The sequence below is a fragment of the Procambarus clarkii genome, chromosome 67, assembly GCF_040958095.1.
Source record: "Procambarus clarkii isolate CNS0578487 chromosome 67, FALCON_Pclarkii_2.0, whole genome shotgun sequence".
Classification (NCBI taxonomy): Eukaryota; Metazoa; Arthropoda; class Malacostraca; order Decapoda; family Cambaridae; genus Procambarus; species Procambarus clarkii.
This window is the reverse complement of record NC_091216.1, coordinates 15,256,643-15,282,459: the sequence shown is the minus strand read 5'-3', so window position 1 is coordinate 15,282,459 and position 25,817 is coordinate 15,256,643. Positions and strand designations below refer to the sequence as shown.

The 25,817-nt window shown below is 44.5% G+C and overlaps 1 protein-coding gene across 1 annotated transcript in view; it reads left to right on the top strand.

Moving 5' to 3' along the window:
• Window positions 1-25,817, top strand: part of Ge-1 (Enhancer of mRNA-decapping protein 4 homolog Ge-1) — a 327,116-nt gene that overhangs the window by 83,727 nt on the left and 217,572 nt on the right. The window contains 2 exon segments of the mRNA XM_045757261.2: window positions 4,775-4,971; window positions 25,626-25,730. Of these exon segments, the coding sequence (XP_045613217.2) occupies window positions 4,775-4,971; window positions 25,626-25,730 (302 nt within the window).

Here is a 25,817-nt window from a genome sequence, read left to right as displayed (position 1 = left end):
GTATGACGTCACGCAGCTCCCCCCTCCCTGGGAGGGGAAAGGGGGAGCCCCACACCCTCGTGCCGGCGATCCCTGCCCCAGTTCCTCGGCTGATGGGATCGTGTATGGTCATGTAGCTCCAGCTCCAGTCTTTTCTCAGTGCTGTTCATTGTTTTCAGTGCTGCTCTTAATCCTTTAACTGCGCAACGTGCCTGCAGGCCCAGGCTTCGGATGCGCAACCTGCCTCCGGGTGTTTGTATTTTTCACGTTCCATTCAAAACTCCTGCGGCTACATGGGGTTCACATCAGCTTCCTCAGGGCTCTTGTAAACAGACGCCATCTTAAAAAAAAAATCATGGTCCACATTACCGGGTGTCAGAGCCTCAGTAGTGAGTGAGCAACCAAGGCTGGCGCTCGCAGCATGAGCACACAGCACTGCTGTTAAGCGTGTGACCACAGCATCGCCTAATATTGTCAAAATATATAATCTGTTTTATTTAGCCATGATAGTATTATAGAAGAGCCCGAGTGTGATAATGACTGGGTACAGTGTTCAAATATCAGTGATTCAATGCTGTTCACAATGTTCACAGCGCTAGCCACAGCACCACAGCATTATTTCGTCCATCTAGGAATCTTCAAATGACTTTTTAGGTTCCTTTTCAAAATAAACTTGTGGTCAGTTATTCATTTACAGGTATTAGTGACCAGGATTGTGGTTATAATGAGCGTTGTGCGTAGGAAGGAGGAATTTTGGGGAGGTAGCCTCACTGTGTGGCAGTAACTCTTGTTTTGCTCACCGTACTAGCTTCGTGGTTCGCTATGGGAACACACATGTACATGGGTATATACAGTGTGTGAATAGTGTAATAACAGCACCAGGAGTATGTTGTGAGGAGCTATTTTGGTGAGGGAAGTGACGTCGTAATTGTGGCGTTGTCTGCTGTCTGCTAAATGATTTGTCATGCAGTGTATGGTGGCCACTGTACTGTTTGGACATAATACCGGCTTACTTGCATAGTTCTGGTAAATAAAACATGTAGATAGGTATATATAACATGTGTAAATCGTTTAATAAATACAATAACAGTATGGTGGGAGGAGCAATGTTGGCGAGTAAGATGTTGGAGTGAGGGAGGGCTGGCTGAGTGTGGCTGCTCACACTCGCGGTGTTCTGAATGTGTTGATGGTGAATGTATATAGTGTGTGACAGTGTATAGTCTGTAAATAGATTGTATATATACATAAATTAGCATGATACATGGTAAATATGTACAACATATGTGTACACAAGTGTCATGCACGTAACAGTGTCCTCAGACAGTACGGATGTTTTACTGCTATAATATAGTGTACGTGTTCATTATACATAGGATTAGCACGTAAAAACAAATAAAATGTATTTGGAACCGTGCGCAAAAAATGAACAAAAATATATTCGCGGCAACTCGCACGCCCCGCCCCGGGCGCCCCACCGTCCCCGGGAGCTTACTGCACGGGCGAACGGGGAATGATGACGTCACGTGCCAACTTACGGACCCCATAGCAGCCAAAGTAAGTACAAATTCAAAATTTTTTTGACATACCCATACTGGGGGAAGGGTTTTTGACACTTTAAAAAAAAACAACAGAATTTTTTCAAGAGAATTTATTTCCTGCGCACCGGGGGGGGTGTCATATTTATAGGCCGCGCAGTTAAAGGGTTATGGTGGTCGTGAGAGCTGGGAGTAATATTCTCAGGTACTCGGGCTGCATGTGCTTAGGGTCTCCTTCCCTGAGTGCCCTGTGGGTACCGCCCTTGGGGCTTGGGGTTCTCTTCCACAAGTCGCTTTGGGTCTACCTCTGTTGGTTATTCGCTGCTTGGCATTTGGCCACCCTGAGTGTTTGGGGGTTTTCCTCCCTTGTTTTCCTTGGGGTAAGTGGTAGTTATTGCTCTGGTGGGGAACAGGGGTACTGGGTAGCTAGTTTTCACCTAGAACAGCGGCCGGTTGTGTTCCCTCTGGGTACATTGTCCACTTGCGTGGGTTTTCTTTTCTTTTTGTTTTTGCCTGGTGGGGGGTCTGCATTGTGTTCTCCCACCCTCCTTATATTAGGGTCATTTTGTGTGGTGGTACCCCCTGCTTCACCCTCGTGAGTGGACACGTCCCATGGGTTCAGCTTTTAGAACCTTTTGCTAAGGCTCTTTTTCTCTTGGCATTAGCCTCTGGGGGTTATGTGGTGGAGCTTCATGCTCTTCTCCGGCGCAGAGGTTTTTGTTTCTTTGGTCGTGGTCATAAGTATGTCCGTCTACAGCCATCTCCCTCTTTTCTGGCGAAGAATGAGACTGCTACCTTCCGGTGGGGTCCTTGGGTTGTTGATATTTGGTTTGTCAGGCTGGGGGTGCATCATGTGTTGTCTGGTTGCGGCCCTCCACTGTTATCTGTCCGTCACGGCTTCTGTGTCTGGGGACATGCTTTGGGTTGATCCGGTTTCCATTCTTGCCTGTTCGGGGGTTCAGGTCTCTCAGGTTGTCCGCAGGGTAATTAAATCCAGTCAGCCTGCGGTCTATCCCCGTGCCCATGACGTTCGTAAGTTTGCTGCTCTTGCGGCCGTCTTTGGCAATATGTTGGGCTGACATTCGGGCACAAGGTTTCTGGCGGTCGAACAGGGTCCTGGCTGTGAACGTTCCTGGGCCCAGTCGGGCTTGTGTTGCTTTGGGTCGGCGGTTGCAGCCCGTTGTCTCGACTTCGAGTTGAGGAGTGGAGCACCGACCGTCTCCCGGGTAAGTCCCCTTTTTCTTTTGTTGTCTTTTGTGAAGTAGCTCCAGGGAGCTGTAGGGGCTTCCCCCAGAAAGCCAGCATTAAATGTAATGAAACATCATTTTCTGGGTGAGTCTCGGAGGCTCTCCAGCAACCCTCCCTCCCTCCGGTCGGTGGTATTTCACGGTTTTTGACATCCAACCTCAGAAGTGGGGGATAGGGATCGCCGGCGCGAGGGTCTGGGGCTTCTCCTTCCCCCTCCCTGGGAGGGGGAAGTTGCGCGGCTCGTGTGATGTCATGCTTGTTTGCTCGTTTTTCTATTGGGAGTCCTGTCCACTTGTTTGCCGATTTTTGTTGTTAACCAGAATAGGGATTTGTTTTGTGGCGCTTACCTTTCTGGGTGCCTGTCCCGGTCGATGGCAGATATAGAATGCTCCAAATCACATGTGCATTTCTATGAGCCATTGCTCCCCGTGCCTCTGTGAGGGGGGGGGCCAGGTTCTGGCTCGTGGTCCCCGGTAGGCCTAGAACTCCACTCACATAGACTGATGCAAAATATTTAGGGTATCCATATCAGCCATGGATAGCTCTGGGGGGCCTCCGGGACTCGCCCAAAAAATGGCGTTTCATTACATTCAATGCTGATTTTTTGTGGTCTGGACTGGATTAATCCAATTTACATTATTCCGTATGGTAATTTATTTTTCAGTACAGTGGTACCTCGGAATGCGATTGTCCCTGTATGCGAGGTTTTCGGAAGGCGAGGTGTATTTACTCCAAAAATTTGTCTCGGAAGGCGATGGTTACTTCGGGAGGCGAGTTTGGATGCGAGTTTGTTGATACGCGTACAGCCGACCTAGCGCGTGGTGGTTCGGCGATCGTCGCCCCTCCGCCCCGCCGCCCCTCAGTTTATTATTGTCTCGCGCTCAGTGACTACCCCCACATCAATTCTTCTCGCGGATTTTCAGTGTTTTGTTGGATTTTTGGTGATTTGTCTATACAATTTGTTGTTATATATCTCACCATGGGTCCCAAGAAAGCCAGTGGTAAGGATAAAGGCCAGAAAGCTCATGTGAGGATGACAATAGAGGAGAAACAAGAGATCATTCGGAAGCATGAGAACGGTACACGTGTTGTTGAACTTTGTAGGCAGTACAACAAAGCCACATCAACAATATGCACTATACTTAAGAAGAAAAATAAGATTATGGGTGCTAAAGTGGCAAAAGGAGTAAGAACATTAACGGCGCAAAGACCACAAATACTTGAAGAAATGGAAAAGTTGTTATTAATTTGGATACACGACAAGGAGTTGAGGGGTGATAGTGTTTCGGAGGCCATTATTTGTGAGAAAGCCAGGGTGTTGCACGAAGACCTTCTAAAGAATACCCCTGCAACGAGTGATGCAGATAAGAAAGAGTTTAAGGCAAGCAGGGGCTGGTTTGAAAAATTTAGAAAGAGAAGTGGTATCCATAGTGTTACAAGGCATGGGGTTATGTGATGTGATTATGGAAGGGGACTCCCCTTCCAAACAGTAACTCCTCTCCTCCTCCCCCCTCCTCACCATCTTCCATACGCCTACAGCACTCGACAGCAAGGTAAGTAATAACTGGAACACAGTTTTGTAGGTTTATTTAGATGAATTAGGTAAATTAGGTATAAAAATTTAGTTTGATGTGGGGTTTTTGGGGTAGTCGGGAACGGATTAATTCATTTCCCTTTATTTCTTATGGGGAAATTAACTTCGGAATGCGAGTTTTCGGAAGGCGAGGCGTCTCCAGGAACGGATTAAACTCTTATTCTGAGGTATGCCTGTATTCATACTTTTCGGCATTCGTCCAGCCTTTAGGAACCAATTACAATATGCCTGAATACCGAGGTATTCTATTGTACTTTAAAACTGCACAGCTTATGGATATTTACTAAGAATATCCCTCATTGTGTTGCCCAGTGGAAAGGGTAAAATTTTCGAATTGCTTTTATGTTTTATTACGGTATTAGTTATTTTTCATATTTTAACTTATTATGCACAGCTATTTTATTGTGTGTTGTTGCAGTGGTGCGTGACGGGCTAACAGATCTGAGCATGAACCTAAGTACGTCGGTGTCCGAAGTAGAAGGAACTGGGAGTGGTGGTGATGGAGGGATTGAAGATCAGCCTCCACCACCACCTCCACCTGATGCACTTACCTCACCACAGAGTTCTAGTCTTTCATCACAGCACAGTGCTCTCCAGACCCCACCTGCCTCACAGGTATGTGTCAAGGCCTGCCCTTACAATAAATTCTGTCTTGCAGTTAATCAAACTGAGAAGATTCATTTGTTTAAGGTTATAACATTTTCATGTCATGTCTGTTGATTATAGTTATTTAGGTATCAATAATGCCTTGATGAATAGTGTGTAAAGAAGTGAGGGGTGAATAAGGGCCACATGCAGGATGTGGTAAGAGACGAAGCTAGTTGGAAGTAGTTAATCAAGGTGAATTGGATGTACTGTGTACTGTTAGATGAGTCATGAGGAGCACTGTACACATTGTGACATGAAATGGTAGGTTGCTGGAGCGTGGGGATGCTTGATTTTCCACGAGGGTTCACAGTGAGAGTGATTATAATAAGCAAATGGCTGGTATTTGTCTTGTTTAATATATTTAATTCCTTAACTATATTCTTCTTTCTGCTGGCTGATGTTTCCTGCCCACATAAACGTGGAAAAGTGGGTGATATTGATGTATGTATGTATACTTAATATATAGTAATCTTTAGATGGGGAGTTGCTTACTTATATTACGATTTACAAACACAAGTACCACTTTGTGGTTTACTGCATTTTGTGCGACCTCTGTACTGTCACTTAAGAGGCATCTATTTTTGCAGTCTTCCTCACAAATGTTTGACCTCCTTTATTTCTGTTGCATTACTTGCTTGTTTTTGAAGCATTCCTTAACTTATCACACATTCTTATTTATCTGTGCATACAAGGAGCAACTCTTCTATTTGTGCTAAATCATTTTGTACAATTATTACAGTAATGTTTTAAAAGAGCATCATTAATTGTTAAGTTGGGTGAAATGTTTTAGAAAGATTTTGCTAGACAAGTTATTTCCATGGAATTTTTTTTTCCAAAAGCAATATTTAGGTGAAGAGCCTTTGGATTGTGTAAATATGTGTCTAGCATAATAGTCCCTTCTCATCAGTTAGGACTAACTAGGCTAAAAATCTCTATGGGATATAACCGAGTGTTTGCTCATCTCACTGCCTAACTACTCTCTCCGTGTAAGCAGTACCTTCAAATATCTCTGTAATGCTCTTGGTTACTTTGTTTCCTTAGGTATTACACAAGAACTTAAGAGTAAAGTAAACGGCCCCATGCGACACGGCTCCCATTTATACCCTACCCAACTCATTCATGTGTACGTCCAACCTTCGCTTGAAACAATTCAGTGCCTATTGCTGTATGTTCATTGTTAATTTATTCCATAAACCAACTATTGCCAAACCAGTATTTACCCAGGCCTCTTCTATTTTCTTTTTGTACGTGTAACACATCAACGTTCATTGTCTTACCATTTTATTCATTTATATACTTGAATCTTCTCAACTATTACTCTACCTTTCTAGTGAACATGAATTAAATAACATGAATTATTTACTTAATAATGAAAGTCTGTAATTTCTGGGATTAACTAATTACGTGAACCTTGTAATCTAATTGGGGCCTAACAATGGCAAGATAAACTGAAGAATAACATTAGATGATTTTTGGTTAATGGTCTGCTCAAATCTCAGATATTACCCCACTCCACCCTCTGCCTAGATTTTTGGAATTCCATATTCATCAAGAACGTAAAAAGTGTTGAATGTAATTAATTTCTTATTTCTGGTGGTCCTTGGTACTCTCTGCATGGCAAGTTCCATCCAGTTCAATCCACGTCAGGCCCTTGTAAAACAAATACTGTACAGTATTGTATATGCTTACTAGTGACCAAAGACCAAAACCTGGCCCCCCCTCTTAAAATGCACGGGTAGCAAGGGGATCATAGCTCACCCCTAACCAAGAAAAGGCTACTAGAAAAGGGAAAAGGGAGGGGTTTGAGGAAGCCACCAAGGACAACTAAAAAGAGGTGGTTCATTACATTAGATGGTAGTTTTCTGGGAGTGTTTCTATGGTGGCTACTTGGTACTATGTCACTACAATGACAAAAGGTGGACACACACCAGAAAGTCACTAAACCCCCAGGAAAGGGAAGTCGGTGACAATTTAACTGCTTCATAAAAATATAATATAAGTACAGTATAGAAATATAATAATAAATAGTTACATACATTAACCCCTGGGCTGCGCACTTGATTTATGACAACCCCCAGTGTGCATGATGATAATAAATTCTGACTTATTTCCAATGCATTTCCTAATCACAGGGAAACAAAAAAAACTGTGTTGCCTTCTTTAGGTGTGGTGGAGGGATGAATTCTTGTGATGATGTTATTGATTCACGAGTGTTCATGCAGTTGGCACCCTGTGGAGGTCGCCCGGGCTACATGCGTGGTGAGAGTTGCAGTGAACTTATACATATATATTTTGTCACTGATTTGTTTTTTCACTGGCTTTCTGCAGTAATAATCACTAGCGTGTAATTTAAGAAATTTCTATAATAAATCATGAAGAACATCAGTGCGTATAAATATGTATGTCATTAATATGCACACCAAAATGGTTTAGTAAATGACAAAAGTATTTTTGTTGTTATATCTCTATACATGCTATGACTCACTATATACATGTTTATGCTCTATTAGAAAAGACTTGGAAGTTCTGGAAGGTGTAATTATCTCTGAAGCAGTTTAACAGTGCAAAAGGCGGCGCTGCATTCTTTTTGCCACATAGTAACAATCTTGTATCTTCTCCCTCGTCTCTCTGTATACTTAAACAACACTCATGTGTGCCTTATGCCCTTCTTCCTTAGGAAACTTGGAATTTAAGGGGTGTATCATAAATCTTGAGGTTATTTTGACATGATTTCGGGGCTTAGCATCCCTGTGGCCCGGTCCTTGACCAGGCCTCCTTTTTGTTACACATCCCCAGGAAGCAGCCTGTAGCAGCTGTCTAATTCCCAGGTACCTATTTACGGCTAGGTGAACAGTTGCATCAGGGTGAAAGAAACTCTGCCCATTTGTTTCCTCTTCCACCTGGGATCGAACCCGGAACCTTAGAACTACGAATCCCAAGCACTGTCCACTCAGCCATCAGGTCCCATGCGACATCACATGGCATAATTTTGCAGGGCAAGCTGCTGATGCAGCAAAGTTCTGCTCCGTAACTCCATGTAAACTGCTACCACTAACCACAACACTGATACTACTAGGATTAAAATCCTGGTCACTAATCCAGAAAATGAGTCGTCTTCATGTTCACGGGCTAAAGGAACATCAGGTACCATATGACCAGTCACACGTGACCTTTGCTGTGGTGGCATTGGTGGAATAACTTGCCCTGGGTACTCTGACAGTTTCACTTATACATGAACCTTGTGCACAGTCTGTAATACAGTCAAATCTCTAAGTATCATTATCCATCATTATCCATTTATAGTAGTTTCTTGTTTATTTCATCCTCTATAAGTGGTGGTGGTGAGAGCTCGCTAGATGTGTGTTACTCATGGTGAAAAAAATGCTAGACACACTGTGAATGAGGACCTGACAAAACATTGATATAAAAAACTAACAGCAGCAGCTTTGACAAGAACAAATGATATAAGTTTAAAGTATTCTGCATGAAAAGCCCATTCACAAGCATTCAAGACAAGAACAAGAGAACCACAAGTACAGAAACTGAGGACAAGTGATGGAAAGAGGGCAAAGAAACCTCATATTGTCGTGGCAGCTAAACCCACAGTTAGGAGACAGAATGATCAGCCACCTGTGGATTATACAAAGAATGGTCCACGAGCTAAAAAAAATTCAAATGCAATGATCAAGAAATGATCAGTGGAGAGCCTCGAACCATCAAGAAACATCTTCGGGCCTGTCTGCTTAAAGTGGCAGATCCGCAGAAAATTACTCAAATTCGGACTAGAGGCTCAAAGAGCTGGAAACCACAGCTGGGCCAGTCAATAAGGGACTCAATAGGAGAAACCTGCTGAGAATGTGTCTATTCTCCATTCTGAAAAGAACCTAAAGTAAGAGTTGAACCTAATGGGAAAAGATAAGGAAGCCCCCACGTACCCCAGTTCAGCTTAGTCATCCATCACGAGAGACTAGTGACTGGAGAAAAGGGGTAATATATACATAATGGTACATAGAGACAAAGCAACAAAATCATTAAAGGAAGGGGGTGTAAAGAACAAAGGGAAGGGGAACTTTCAGGAACATATTCCTGAAAGTAGTATATACTAACATAGATGGAGTGAGATCGAAAATATTGGAGTTGAAGGATATAATTCAGCTCAAAGTCCCAGATATTGTCGCATTAACAGAGACGAAACTTGAAGAAAATATTGTAAATGAGGTTCGTATTCCCAAGGGGCTACTCAGTTTGGAGATGTGACAGGAAAACTAAGAAGGGGAAAGAAGTGGCTATGCTGACTGAAAGAACACCTGAAGGTAAGAGAATTAATATTTGAAACCCCCCGAGATATTGACATAATGGCATTGCAGCTCTGGAATCAAGATGATAAGCAGATAATTTTAAATGCCTACAGCCCACCAGCAAGCAACATATGGACAAAGGAAGAACTGGATGATAAACGAGAGGGCCTCATAATGGTCATGAGAGAGATTATGGTAAGAGCTGACAAAGATAAATCCCGATTGTTGGTACTGGGGGGACTTCAACTTTACGGCAATAGACTGGGAGGCCTATGAGGCAAGAACAGAAGACATTTGGACAGGCAAATTTGTAAACCTCATCATGGAGGCATTCATGTATAAACACGTCAAGCAGGCCATAAGAATGAAGGAAGGGGATGTTCCGTCAGCACTGTACTGGATCTAGTATTCACCAGGAAAGAGGTGGTGGTACTTGACATCCAGTACCTTCCTCCCTTGGGAAAGAGTGATCACGTCCTCTTGGACATTAAATACGCCTATGTGATATAATCTAGTAGAGAATGGGGACAGTGAAATAGTTGGTAAACTTGATTTCAAGAGAGGACACTATGGGGAACTTAGATATTTTTTTCATGGGTATAATTGGACAGACTTGTTGCTAGGCAAGGAAGTAAATGAGATGTATGCCAAATTTTGCAAAATATATGATGAAGGCACTCAAACATTCATACCAAAACAGACATGCAGACTTAGGAAACAGGGTTGGTTCAACAGAAATTGCGAGAGGGCCAGAGATCAAAAGAGACAAGCATGGAATCACCACAGGAAGAGGCAAGACCCCCCAAACATACCAGCGATACAAAGATTCAAGAAACAACTTTGTCAGTAAGGAGAGAGGCAGAGAGGAACTTTGAGAATGGTATTGCAGATAAATGTAAATCAGATCCAGGCCTTTTCTATAAATTCATTAAAAGCAAGCTAGCTGCAGGTAAAGGATAATATTCAGAGGGTGAAAATGGGGGACAGATACACGGAAAATGAAAAGGAAATGTGTGAAACTTTAAACGAAAAGTTCTAAAGTGTGTTTGTACAGAATGCGATCTTCAGAGAACCAGACACAATAAGAATTCCAGAGAATAGCATAGAGCACATAGAGGTGTCAAGAGACGAAATGAAACAAATGCTCCTGAAGCTAAGTAAGAACAAAGCAGTTGGCCCAGATGGAGTTTCACCATGGGTTCTGAGAGAATGTGCACCTGAGCTCAGCATTCCACTTCAGCTGATTTTTCAGACATCCCTGTACACAGGAGTCGTAGCAGATGTGTGGAAAAATTCTAACATAGTTCCAATCTACGAAAGTGGCAGCTGGGAAGACTCCCCCCTCAATTATAGACCTGTATCATTGACAAGTGTAATAGTCAAAATATTGGAAAATATAATAAAAACTAAATGGGTAGAACACCTGGAGAGAAATGATATAATGTCAGACACAATATGGTTTTCGATTTGGAAAATCCTGTGTGTCGAATTTACTCAGTTTCTATGATCGAGCCACGGAGATTTTACAGGAAAGAGATGGTTGGGTTAACTGCATTTATCTGGACTTAAAAAAGGCTTTCGACAGAGTTCCACATAAGAGGTTGTTCTGGAAACTGGAAAATATTGGAGAGGTGACAGGTAAGCATCTAACATGGATGAAAAATTTTCTGACTGATAGAAAAATGAGGGCAGTAATCAGAGGCAATGTTTCGGACTGGAGAAATGTCACAAGTGGAGTACCACAGGGTTCGGTTCTTGCACCGGTGAATTTCATTGTTTACATAAATGATCTACCAGATGGAATACAGAATTATGTGAACATGTTTGCTGAAGATGCTAAGATAATAGGAAGGATAAGAAACTTAGATGATTGTCATGCCCTTCAAGAAGACCTGGACAAAATAAGTATATGGAGCACCACTTGGCAAATAGAATTCAATGTGAATAAATGCCATGTTATGGAATGTGGAATAGGAGAACATAGACGACACAACCTATAAATTATGTGAGAAATCTTTAAAGAATTATGATTAAGAAAGAGATCTAGGGGTGGTTCTTGATAGAAAACTATCACCTGAGGACTACATACAGAACATTGTGTGAGGAGCCTATGCTACACTTTCTAACTTCAGAATTGTTTTTAAATACATGGATGGCAAAATACTAAAGAAATAGTTCATGACTTTTGTTAGGCCAAAGCTAGAATATGCAGGGGTTGTGTGGTGCCCATATCTTAAGAAGCACATCAACAAACTGGAAAAGGTGCAAAGACATGCTTACTAAGTGGCTCCCAGAACTGAAGGGCAAGAGCTACAAGGAGAGATTAGAGGCATCAAATATGCCAAATCTAGAAGACAGAAGAAAAAGAGGCGATATGATCACTACTTGCTAAATAGTAACAGAAATTGATAAAATTGATAGGGAAGATTTCCTGAGATCTGGAACTTCAAGAACAAGAAGTCATAGATTTAAACTAAGCTAAACACAGATGCCGAAGAAATACAAGAAAATTCACTTTCGCAAACAGAGTGGTAGACGGTTGGAACAAGTTAGGTGAGAAGGTGGTGGAGGCAAAGACCGTCAGTAGTTTCAAAGCGTTATATGACAAAGAGTGCTGGGAAGACTGGACATCACGAGCGTAGCTCTCATCCTGTAACTATACTTAGGTAATACTTGGGTAATTATACTAGAAGCTGCCAGTTTCATGTTGATACTTGGTCCCTCAGTGTGCTGTAGTTGCTGTAGTGTTCTCAGTCTCATTTCTGACGTAGATCTGAATACAAACTATACCGTAGTATCATCCTTCTTTGCAAATGATATTAGGAATTTTTCTTATTGGAGAACCCATAGAAATACCCAGCAAACATTTGTTAACCATGTCTTTCAATGAGCCACAGATAACATGTTCATTGAAGACAAATTCCAGCTACAGCTCTCCGGTTACAAAAAAAAAAAAAAAAAAAAAACGGAACCACATGAAATGCAGTCGTGTATCTAATAGAAAAAGTCCCATATCCTATATAAAATCCTATTGAAGAAAAAGCAATGTAAAAATCTAGGAGTAATCATGTCAGAATATGGTGCTACTCAGTAACACAATAAAATAGTACTGTATCACTACTGCAAGAAAAATGACAGACTGGATGACAAGAACCTTTCAAATAAGAAATGCTAAACCAGTGATGGTACTTTCTGGGGGGAGCCCTGTTAGCTCCCCGTAGCTATCCAGGCTGATATGCTAATGTCAGACTTTGGCATCAGTCATTTGTATGGAGTTCTGTGGGCCTACCGGGGACCACGAGCCAGAACCTGGCCCGCTCAGAAGAGGCACGAAGAGCAATGGCCTATAGAAACCCCCAGTGTGGTTGGAAGCATTATATGTCTGCCATCGACCGGGTCAGGCATCCAGAAAGGTAGCATCCCAAAACAAACCCCGCTATTCTGGTGAAAATTGCGACGAAAAGCCGAACAAGTGGATAGAACTCGTCAAACCGAAAGGGGCAAACGAGTATGACGTCACACGTCGCAGCGCCGCTGTCTGCACAACTTGTTTTCACCAATCATAGCGGCCGGTTATGTTCCTGCCTGGATACGCTGTCCTCTTGTGGGCTTTTCTTTTTATTTTTGTTTGCCTGCCTGATGGGGGGGGGGGTCTGCCTTGGTTCTTGCCTCCTGTGTACTGAGTACTCTTCTTCTGATGGTTCCCCCCTGCTAGGTCCTTGTGAGTGTACACGTCCCGGGAGTTTAGTTCTTAGAAAGTTGTTTGGTAGACTTGGGCGCCGTTAGCAGTACCCTGCCTGGGCTTCCCCGAGCGCGAGTTCCTGTCTCAGGGACCCTGGGAATCTTCATGGGGGCATGTGGGTCCGATGGATGTGACCCCCTGAGTCTTCCCTCGTTTTGTGCGAGTTTGAGGGTTGCTCTGTCCCCTTGTCTCAGGGTGACTCCCAGTTTTTGCCTCCGTCTGCTGCCTGTGGGGTCGGTGGCACCTTCGACCCGGAGTCCTGCGAGTTGATTTGCTAGTTTGTGACCCGGTAACCCAGTCTTATGCTGACTAATGCGGGTGCAGGCAGCACGGGTGTTGCACGTTGGGTTCAGGTGGTTGCAGCGCGCTAGGTTGTTTGCTCCCCGTAAGCCCCGAGGCTGCCCCATTTTGGTGGTTGTGATATGGCTTGGGGGTGTTGGTTGCTTTGGTTTTGTTTCCTTCTGTGCCCTCTTGTCTTTTCCCTGTTGTTTCATCGGGTCCCCCCCTCCCCTCCTCCTTGCATCCGGATCCTTACCGTCTATGGGTTCGGGGTCAGGGCAGGGATTCGAGGGTCTTGAGACTTGGGCGGTCTCGGGGTTTTTCCCTTCCGGGGTAGCGATGGAGGCACTTCGAGCCTGTTCCTCCAGCCATGTTGTACGAGTCTGCCAGTGGGCTCCCTTCCTTAGTAATTTTCCAGCTGCCCCGGCTTTTTCTTATGGGGCTGGGGTTTTGGGGGGATGGCTTGGCCCCGGGGCCTACCGAGGTGGTTCCGGGGCTGGGGAAGGGCTGACTTGGGCCCCGTTGGACCCCGCCGGGGCTTTCTGCCCTCTGAGTAGGTCTTGCGGTTATGGGGATTGGGGTTTTTCCTTCCCCCCCCCCCCCCTCTGCATACGAGTTGTTGCGCGTCGGCCTCTCCCCCCGAGTTCAGTTCCTTGACCCTTCGGGTCTGTTCGGTTCCGTCCTATCGGTGGGTACTCTTCTCCATTTCTATCCCCCTTTTCTCTGGGACAGGACTTCTCTGTCATGTCGGGGTCATGTTCCCCTCTTATCGGGGTTCTGCATTACTTTTGGTCTCGGGTGCGACTGTGCCTTTATGAACCTTCGTGATTTTTTTTTTATTGGAACGTCTGTTGTCTTACGGTGAGGCTTACCTCCAGTCGTTTTTTGGACTCGTTGGTCCTCTTCCGTGCTTCGTTTTGGTTTTCAATACTGTCTCATTCTTTTGTCATTATATCTTCTCTCCGTGCTCTGCCTAGGCACCCCTAACATTCCTTCAATATTCTTAGTTGGCACCTTCCCCGCTGGGCAGGGTTATGCGGTTCGGACCTCATGCATCCTGGGCATACGCCGTGGGAGTTTTTGTTATGGACGGTGTACACAAGTGCTGGTGTTCTACGTCCTTTTTCTCTTGGGTGCTTTGCCTCTCTTGCTCCTCTCATCTCTGTTCGTACCCAGTAGATACTGGGGCTGTTCTGGATTCCCAATATGGGGAGGGCGTCTCGTTTTCTCTGCATATGGGTGTGGGGCGCCGCGTTCGTCTCTGCCCTATTCTTCTCCTGCATGTGTGGCTCTGGCCTTATTCCACTCGCGGTGCTCCTGGAATATTCTCGGTTATGATGTGTCGTGACACGTTCGTGCCTACGCTCTGCAGGTGAGTTTATGCAGTCGGGCGTCTCTTTTAGGCAGGCGCTGGCTCGGGGTTTTTGTGTGCGTGTTCGGGGTTGGTTGTGGCATTTTGTTTGGCCCCTTGCATGCTTTTTCCTGTGGCCTTCTTTGTTCGTCTGTGGCGACTTAGACTGAATTTTGTAACTAGCTCCTTAAGATTGTAACTTGCTTAGCTCAGTGAATTGTGGGGTTCAGTCCCTGAGCCCATTGTGTGCTTCTGTGGTCTTTTCCACTGCCGCCCACTGGATGGGTGTGGGGTGCATGGTACATGAACTCAACGAACACTGTTATTTGTTACACAGTGGGGCACGGCCACGTCTTTCGTTGTTTTATTTTGGTAACTTATTCCTTGACTGTCTTGCAGTGCCTGGCTTGGCCCATCCATATCCATTCGATTCTCTGTACTCATCTCGTTGCCCTCACCTAGTTGTGCTTGCGGGAGGTTGAGCTTTGGCTCTTTAGTCCCGCCTTTCGACTGTCAATCGCCTGACAACTGACGTCATCTTCCTTCTATGCTCTTGTCCCTAGCTGCTGTTGTTGAGGCTGTTTTTCTGATAGAAAATTTTTCCGTATGGCTTGTTACACTGTATCCAATTTCGGTCATATGTCCTGCAGGATACTATGTGAGGGGTAGTTGGATTGTTTTGTGAGTAGATTACTCATCAGGGCTTGACGTCTGCGAGGAGCCCTATACAAGTTTGTTTACACTTGTTTGTGTTGTGTTAACTAAGTGTCACAGGATGTAATAGTTCTAATGTTACTTTGACCCTCTCGTTACACGTTGTTGTGTGGTTTCGTATGTGCTTGGTTCTCCTACTGCTAGGTTGGACTTTGTCCATGTTCAGTTCCCTGCTTTTGCACCGCCCCTGTGTTGAGTTCTTTCCCGGCTTGCCGGGTTTGGGTTCCTGGTTTCCGGGCTTGCCCTGCCAGTTGGTATTTTCCGGATCTCGCAGTGTCACTTCTCATGAGTCTCGCATCGGAACCACAGTGTCTCCGATCTCCTGGCGAGCTTGCTAGCATTGGGAAGTTTTCTGTACAGCAGACGTTCCTTCTCATCCCTTACCGGCTTGGGTTCCGGCTCTGCTTGTTCGGTAGTCACACCCGAGGTTTTCCCGCTGCTCCGCCTCTTCCTATGCTCGATCGGTTCATGGCGGGGCTGGTTCGGTTCTGCCTCAATTATCTTACCATCTGTTGGTGGTCAGGTGGCTTCGTTGATGGTGTCCCGCCTGCGTGCTTTGTCATGGCGACGGTGTGGGGTTTTCTTTGGTGGTCCTTCCTCTTTCTTTCTGTCCCTTCATCGGTTTGCTATGTCTTCTTGGCGTGGTCTGGTCCTCCTTTTGTGGAGGTTTAGGGCCGTCATCTTGCCAAATTCTGTCGCCTTGTGTCGTGCGGCGCTGGTGGAGCCGCTCCGGGTGGCATCAGTTTTGGAGTTGCTTCTGTACCGCTTCGCGAGCCGTCTCTGGTGTGGTTCACCTCCGTCTACTCTTGCGCCGCTTGAGCCATCCTGGTTCTTGGATTGCGTGCTCTTTTCTCTTTTCCTCGGTTTGTTGTGGCCCCTTCGGTTCCGAGTTGTTTTCCGAGGCTCTATTCTTGTTGACGTTGGGCTGTGGGAGTCGGGTTGGGGTCCTTCATGCCCTCCTCCGGCGCTTGGGTTTCGACTCTTTTGGTTTTCCTGATAAGTTTTGTTCCCTTGCAACCGTCTCCTTTTCTGGCGAAGACTGGCTCAGCTGCTTTCCGGAGGGGTCCTTGGATTGTTTGATGCTCGGTTGGTGTGGCTGGGGTGCATCGTGTGTTGTGTTCGATTGCGGCACTTCGCCGTGCTTGACGTGCTACAGCTGCCTTGACCGGGATCACGCTTTGGGTTGTTCCGGGTTTCTTTCTTCCATGTTCCAGGGTGTGGTTCTCTCGGGTTGTTCGCGGAGTGGTTCGGTCCAGCCAGACTGCTGCCTGTCCCCGTGCCCAAGTCGTTCGTTGGTTGGCTCTGCGTTCCTGCATTGATGTTCCTGGGCTTTGTTGGGCCTGTGTGGCCTTGGCTTGGCAGTTGCAGTTTTTGTTTCCGCTTCGTGTTGGGGTGTGCGCGTCTTCCGCCTCCAGGGTTAGGTCCCTCTTCTTTCGTCTTTGGGTAGGTAGCTCTGGGGAGCCGAGGGGGCTTCCCCCAGAAAACTAGTGTTGAATGTAATGAAATTCCATTTTCTGGGTGAGACCCAGAGGCTCCCCGGCAACCCTCCCTCCCCCCCCCCCCCCAGTCGGCGGTTTTTCTTGTGTTTTGATGTCCAGTCTCAGAACTGAGAGGTGGATTGCCGGCACGGGGGTTTGGGGCTCCTCCTCCTCCCGTCTGGGAAGGGGGGAGCTGCGCAGACGACGGTGACGAAGTGTGATGTCATACTCGTTTGCCAGTTTCTGTTTGGGGAGTTCTATCTGCTTGTTCGGCTTTTCGTCGCAATTTTCACCAGAATAGGGGTTTGTTTTGGGACGCTACCCTTCTGGGTGCCTGACCCGGTCGCTGGCAGACATAGAATGCTTCCAACCACAAGGGGGTTTCTATAGGGCATTGCTCCCCTTGCCTCTTTTGAGGGGGGCCAGGTTCTGGCTCATGGTCCCTGGTAGGCCCACAGAACTCCTTACACATGACTGATGCCAAAGTCTGACATTAGCATATCGGCCTGGATACCTTCGGGGAGCCTCCGGGTCTCACCCAGAAAATGGCGTTTCATTACATTCAACACTGGTTTTTTAATACATTAGTGATTTCGAGGGTGAACTATTGTTATACACCAATAGCCCCATTCAGAGCTCTAGAAGTTGCCAGCTGGAGACTGTGATGAGAACTTTTACTGTTCAAATCCATTCAGTAAAACATCTAAATTATTAGGATTTCTTAAAATCCCCCAAATTTTTCTGGTTGGAATGCAGGTGAGAGATATCATAATTTACACTTGGAAAATATTGGAGAGACTGGGTTCCATATTTGCACTCTAAAATATTTCCTTTTAGAGACCAACAGGTAAGACAAAATGTGTACAGTAGCCCCATTCAAAAGTAGGTATGCAATAGATGCCGAGATAATTCTATAAAAATTAAGGGCCCAAGATTTTACTACCCCTTCCCACTAAATATAAGTGGCAAAACTAGCCATTCTCTTATGGCATTAAAGAGGGAAATGGATTAACTCCTCCCATGAGTACTTGATTAGATGGAGTGTGATTCATATTAAAGATTCATATTTGGGAGCTGGTCGGCCGAGCGGACAGCACACTGGACTTGTGATCCTGTGGTCCTGGGTTCGATCCCAGGCGCCGGCGAGAAACAATGGGCAGAGTTTCTTTCATCCTATGCCCCTGTTACCTAGCAGTAAAATAGGTACCTGGGTGTTAGTCAGCTGTCACGGGCTGCTTCCTGGGGGGTGGAGGCCTGGTCGAGGACCGGGCCGCGGGGACACTTAAAAAAAAAAGCCCCGAAATCATCTCAAGATAACCTCAAGAAAGATGGTGTACTGTGGTGTTTGACAGCTTGACCAACCAGAAGCCTAGTCAGACCGGGCCACCAGAATACTGATATTCGGAACTAACTCAAGGTGTCTTAGTTGCTTTATTGTATACATTTTAGCATTTTTTATTTTAGCTTAAAATTCCAACGAAGCACCACTCCCAGCTCTCTTTCTGGGAGAGCCCCTTGGTGGCTCTCTGAAGCAATGTTGCTGAGATAGCTTCACAATATTAAGGCATATCAGTCATGGGGTGTCTTGTTGGCCTACCAGAGACTAGAGCCAAAACCTGGTCCACTCAAGAGGCACAAGGAGCAGAGGATTGAAATTGAAATAAGTTTATTGAGGTATAAATAAACACAAAAGGATTAGGTAGCTTAAGCTAGTCTCACCCCGTTCAGTTCAATGTGTTCATATATACTGTATATAGACAAACAATAAGTGTATTACTGAACATTCTGAGTGATAAACATATTCCTGTAGTACCGTCGTGTTTGTTCTCGACGCACAATAAAAAGTTCCGGGTTTGAATCTCGGGTGGGACAGAAATGGTTGGGCACATTTCCTTTCACCTAATGCCTCTGTTCACCTGGCAGTGAATGAGTACTCAAGAGTTAGTCAGCCTGTTGTGGGGTTGCATCTTGGGCGGGGTCAGTAATTCGATCTGGGTGGGCATGGGGAGGGGGTGGCTCAATAAAAGCCAGATGTGTATGAATACACTCTGGCTTCCTGTCACCTAACACAGTGAATTATTATATACATTTCTTCCTTTATACATGCAGTATGTTACCAGACATACACACAAATACTTTTATGACTAGGTACACAGATATTTTGAAATAGACGGTCAGACAGTTCAACAAAAGGTAACTATCTTGGTGCAAAATTCTTATATCTCTCCAGAATATCATCAATCTTTCCATCATGACATGTCCAGGCTATTTGTTATGATCACCCTCACTGGGAAAGCAACCAGAAAGTAGACAACACAGTACAGATAGTTGTATGGCTCATGAAAATGAAGCACCGAATAAGCCAACAGACACTAGAAAAGAATCACTCAAAATGAAAGGTTTATTTGAAACTGGGTATGAGATATTGCCTAGTGTGAGTGAGCTGAGCTGCCAGCCAGTGGCATCCCAGCTTCACACCAGCATCTCGCTGATGTGAGTCATTCCACATTTTGTCTTTCCTAGCTGCATCTTTCATACAAGTCCTACTTCTTCTCCAAGATTAGTTTTGGTAATCATTTGAACTTTGTCTTGTATGGGGTCATTTTGCTAGTGTATTGTTCCCAGTTTCTGGGGGATAAACCACTTATGGCTTCCTGAAGCTACTACATTAATACAGTGCCATACTACTAAGTGTCATCAATTGTGGAGTTCTTATTGGCCTATCCGGGGACTACGATCCAGAATCTGGCCCTCCTCAGAGAGGCACATGGAGCAGTGACACTATGATAAACTTTTCTGTAAAGTTATTCATGTCTGCCATCACCAAGCAAAAGCACCCAGAAAGTTAGTGAAACAAAAGACTACTGCTTGGTTTGAAATGAAACCACAGCTTCAAAACTGCCAAGAGAACTCCCCCAATAATGTAAACGAAAGATAGAAAAAATTCATGAAACTAGTGCAAGCTAGCTCGCCCCACCTTCCCTTCTCATTTGGGGTAAGGAGGAAGTCAGACTGGGTCAGCCGGCTGTTCCACCAGCAGTTCTTGTGCTGATGTAGCACAGTGCTGGTTGCCCTCTCAGCTTGCTCTGGCTCCTGTCTCCTGTCTTTAGCTAAATAGTACTAGCCTTTGAGGCTGTTTTTGTGCACATTTGTGCAGCATGAGCCATTAGTTCAGTGGGCTTGGAGCTGCATGTGCTCAGGGTTTCCTTCCCCATGTGCTCCAGGGAGCACAAGGGTTGTTCTACCCTTGCACAGTCAGGGTTTTCTTCCCCAGTGTGATCGGGATACAATCTTTTAGGGGGTCTCCTCACTTTTGGTAGGCCCGTCACCTTTCAGGTAAACCGGTTGTCTTTAACAGGTCTTTCCTTGGGTCAAGAGTGTTTATTGCTGGTGTGGCACCCTGTGGTTTGTGCAACCTACTCACTGTGTCATGGTGGGCCTCCAGCTTACTAAGTGTCTAAATATGCTTAGGAAAGGAAAATTTCGATCATCAAGTAAGTTTTCCATCCTGATATGTGCAAAACTCAATTAAGGACAGAAAATGCTATGACCTCAAAATATTTCTTCACATATGTGAAATCATAGGCAAAAATCACAGTCAGTATTGGGCCTATTCTTACAAGTGAAGGTTCATACACTGAGGATGACAAAGAAATTAGTGAAATCCTGAAAAAAGATTGTACCACATGGTGACATTCATATGTTCTGTCTCCACTATGCTGCTTGTTGGGTTGGTGACACTTTTGATCCCGAGTCATGTGGGACTTGTTCCTCCCCGTGTGCTCCATCTTCCTAATTCCTTCGTGGAAGTTCAGAGGTATCAAGCACCAGCCGCTTTGCATCACAGGTTTTCTGTTTTGAGGTGGGGTCGGTTGGATACCCCAGATCTTCCCTGTTTGGTGTTTAAGGATTCAGATCTGGGGATATTGGTCACATCGACCATGGTTCTGTCTGCACCCTCTCTTAACTTCCCCGGTGCACAGATTTTTGCCTTTCTTCTTGCTTCCGGCTCTGAAGCATCTGAAGGTTTCAGACTCGGGACAGGGTTTAGCTCATATGTGGCTTGGGCAGGTCCGGTAGTTGCCCCTTCTGTTGTGGGCATAGCGGCTTTTGAGCTACTCTATTCTACAGTGGTTCTAGGTCCTCCCAGTTGACCCCTTTCCTTGAGGCTTCTCCCTTGGACTTTGCTTTCCTTTCCCAGGCAGTGGGCATGGATGAGTGCTCAGCCCCAGGGCCCTTATCTGCAATTCCCGGGGTTCAGGTGGAGAAAGATTGGAGGGTTTCATTTCACTGTTTGTGGGCCCCGGTCGGCCGAGCCGGTTGGCCGAGCGGACAGCATGCGGGACTTGTGATCCTGTGGCCCTGGGTTCAATCCCAGGTGCTGGCGAGAAACAATGGGCAGAGTTTCTTTCACCCTATGCCCCTGTTACCTAGCAGTAAAATAGGTACCTGGGTGTTAGTCAGCTGTCACGGGCTGCTTCCTGGGGGTGGAGGCCTGGTCAAGAACCGGGCCGCGGGGACACTAAAAGCCCTGATATCATCTCGAGATAACCTCAAGATAACCCCTCGTGTCTTCCGTGGAGGGACTTCTGTTGCAGGGTGTGGGGTTTCTTCTTCCGTTTCCCTGTGTAAATTACCTAAGGCAGTTACAGTGACAGGATTCTTCATCAGCTCTGGACTTCCCTGTGTGTAATTACTTAAGTGTAGTTACAGGATGAGAGCTACGTTCGTGATGTCCTGTCTTCCCAGTACTCTTTGTCACATAATGCTTTGAAACTACTGACGGTTTTAGCCTCCACCACCTTCTCACTTAATATGTGCCAAGCATCTACCACTGTATGCAAAAGATTTTTTTTTTTTTTTTACAACTTTGTTTCCTTGGCTTGAATCTGTATCCTCTTGTTTGTGATGTTGCTGCTTTCAGGAATTCCTCTTTGTCAATTTGGTCGATTCCTGTTAGTATTTTGTAAGTTAGTATCATATCGCCTCTTTTTCTCCTATCTTCCAGTTTTGGCATTTTTAACCCCTCTAGTCTCTCTTTGTAATTCTTATTTTTCAGTTCCCGAAGCCATTTTGTAGCATGCCGTTGCACCTTTTCCAGTTTATGTACTCTTTGAGATTTGGGCACCATACAACTGCTGCATATTCCAGTTTTGATCTTATAAAAGTCATGAGCAGTTTCTTTAGTATTTTACCATCCTTATAATTAAAAGCAAGTCTGAAGTTGGAAAGCGATGCATACGCTCCTCTCACAATGTTCTTTGTGTGTTCTTTTGGCGACAGTTCCAGCTTGCTTCAGCTTCTCCATCTTACAATCCAAAACCACCCCTAAGTCTCATTCTTTATTAGAGTTCTGTAATTCCTTTCTACATAATTTGCAAGTTGTGTGTCTTCTATTTTCTCCAATTCCACATGACATAACATGGCATTTATTCACCTTGAATTCCATTTGCCACATGACACTCCAGGCACTTATTTTTTTTTATTGATTTGAAGGGCATTAACAATCATCTGCATCTCTAGTCTTCCCCAGTGTCTTTGCATTATCCACAAACATGTTCATATAATTTTGAATTGTTTCTGGTAGATTGTTTATGTAAATGATGAACATTACTTGTGCAAGAATTGAACCCTGGTAATCCACTAGTAACACTCCTCCAGTTAGATGCATTGTCTCTGATTAACACACTCGTGTCTGTCAGTTGGACAAATTTTCATCCATGGCAAAAGTCTCCCTGTCACCCCTCCAATGATGTGCTAGACATGGTCCTTTCTAATAAGGCCCTAGAAGGAAAGTGAGGGACTTGTGATTTTTTCAAGATGAGCATGGTTACTCGAGGTTTGAGGAAGCAAATGCAAGCCCTATGAATGTACAGGACTTTTAAATCTTATGTGGTTCCCTAACACTTCACCTGATGGGATGTGCAGTTTGAGTATACACTATTTTGCCACCCAAATCACCTCATAAGATGCACAGCCAAAGGGTTAGATCTGGTGAGACTTTTCGAGATTTGGCTAGGGTTTGTGTCCACCTCTCACCACATTGGTAAAATTTTTGTCCCATTTGCCTTTGCTTTACACATATCACAGTGAGGGAGTTTGTGGCAGTTTTAATTATGCTTTAGTGCATCCGTCTGCAGCAGGGCTCTGTGATTCGGTTTAACTTGGATTGCATAGCAGTGGTCCATTTCCTCGAGAGGGGAGGGGGACTGCAACTGCTCCCTTCCCATATCCCATGTGAGTGTGTACTCTGAGAATAGGCTCATTTCTGGCTTCTTAGTTTTTAGTCCTCAATGTGGCCCACATTCCAACCTGTCCTCAGACCAAGTCCATTCCATCCAGCAGTTGACCCCAAAGACACATTCATCAATTTTAACATGCTGTTCATTCAAAATAGGAATTTTCTCAAATATAAATCAATATAGTGTAACGTACTGTTTGTTATGTTGTTGGGTAGATTAGATACAGTATTTAGCGAGTTTCATATTTATTTAGTAGTCCTGGATACAGCAGTGTCGTAGACGTTTAGACGGAGCTTGAAGCAGAGCAGAGAGTTGAGTGTGGCTTGAGTCGAGGAGCTCTATGTGGGAGAGCATTGTAGCTGGATGTGATCCTAGTCAGCTGCCTGTTCTGTGTTGAAGCTGTAGCATCTTGGAGACGATTAGAACTGCCTGCGCCGAGTGCTACATTCTTGACTGGAACTTGTACCGTTTGCTACTACATTTCAAATCGCTTGCTTATATACGGTGACTACACCTCACAGTAAGATAGGAGAGTGGAAAAACTGTTACCTGTAAATAGGGATAGGATTATAGCTTGTGTAGTTAGTGCTAATTAGTTAAGCCATTAAGATGGAGATAATGGAGCGAGTATAAGTTTACTCGCTACAATAGTTATATACAGTATTTCCATACTGTGCATTTTTAGGCATTGTTTAGGTTAGGTGTTCTGTTGGCAATTATTTGTAGTAGAAGGATAAAGCATTTACAGCGTTGTGGTTCAAAGAAAAGCCATCAGCAAAGCACTTGTTCAAGAAGTGTTCTAACTTCATCAGTTGTAAATCGTGTGCAAACCGTTTTTCACTCATAAACGGGGTTTGGCAGGTGCATGGAGTGGACTTTGGCCCTTGTTTATGAGGATGGGCTGCACATTCAGGGAGTATTCAACTTTCTCAATGTTCTCTCCAGGCTCTTGTCTTATTTTGACAGAATGAGAGGGGGATTTAATAGACATTCTACTATCTAAAGGTGGATCGCTTCAGCATGGCATGGAAGCATTGGTTGCCTCTTTGTTGCTCCCGTTCCTTTCCCAATTGTGAGGTATTTGCAGTGAATGTTTTTTGGCTGGACTAGAATGGGGGACTTCGTTTACCTCTTTCCTCTGGTCTGGCCCCGTGCTAGTTCAATCTGAATGGAAACTTGTGTGGACTGCATCATTCTGTTAACTCCTCTGTGACTTGTTTAGCCTTGTTCCCCAACCTGTCCACTTACAAAGAACGTTACTTTTCGCTCATATGTGTTACACAAGACCAAAAACTGTGAAAACAAAACTAGAAAATGAAAGTGGGTCACGAAAGTGACATACTGTACCGTTTTCTGTTTTGGGTTCTCGGGTAGATTAGGAGAGGATACTTTAAATTGACCGGTTTCTTGACGTTGGGAAACCTTAGGAGGATGGTTTCCTCCTAAGGAAACCATCCTCCTTAGGATGGTTTCTCCTAAGGAGGATGGTTTCTCCTAAGGAGGATGGTTTCTCCTAAGGAGGATGGTTTCTCCTAAGGAGGATGGTTTCTCCTCCTAAGGAGAATTGGAATGGTTCTCACTCATTCCCATTCTCTTCTGGTCCCAAGTCTGTCTCCTCCAAGATTTTGGTGGCCATACTTTCCTGGATCATTCAGAGTCTACAAATATATGCTTTTAGTTTTCTTGAGCCATTTGTACTACCACCTTTATGCAGACCATTAATAGCTCACTTAGTGCTGCATTTCCATCCTTAGCACTAGTATGAGGTTGCTTGGCAGTCCTTTCAGCTTTTCCATTCTCTTTAATTAAATAAATAGTTTATTTTGCTTTACTTTTTTTTTGGGGGGGGGTCGGGTCAATGTTAGATTCCCATACTCCCCTTGCTTCTAAGAGCACACTGGATACTGGTCCTGGTGTCCTATAGGCCTGTGTAAATCCAGAAGCCTGGTAGTTTTGTGGATGTATCTGTGGTACCAGAGACAGTGCACCAGAGAGTTACTGAAGCTGCCCAGAAAAGTGTTTCGTTACATTCAACGCTTGATTTTGTTTCTTATTCTCGGGTGTGTTGATGCCACATGTGCCAACACTCTTTTAATTTGTTACTTTTAATTATATATATTAACATCTTTTATCTTCTTACTAGGTAATATTAGTTGGATATGTCAGTACTTCTAATTTTGGTGACTGATATTCAGAACTCAATTCACTTAGTTTTCAGTGTGATCCTGTGACACAAACATCAGTTGACTTTTGCCACCAGTCTAGGAGCTAAGTAAAGTTAGTTTGCGAATAAAACTAGAAATCAGTAGTAAAAGTTTCTTGATATTTGTTCCAGATGAAGTAGAATTATGCTTCTAACTTGTGAATCTGTTCACTTGATTACAAGTAAAGCCAATTAAGATAAGCCAAAATTATGCAGAATACTTGTTCTCTTAACCTAGTAAAAGAAAGCTAGATGTTTTTTGATTTTCCATAATTTAGCCAATTAGCAGTTGACAAACGCTCTTTTTTTTTCAGCCTCCCATGAACCTTCTGACGCCGGACTCCTTCAGTTCTCCACGGAAACCTGAGGATTCAGATCATGCTGATGATGGCATTGAGGAAGGATCCATTCCTAACAAGGCGAGTTCAGTTTGCAAAAGGAAAAAGCTATTCAAATTTGTCATAAAAATATAGTAACTATTAATTATAGTACTAAAAAAGGAATTT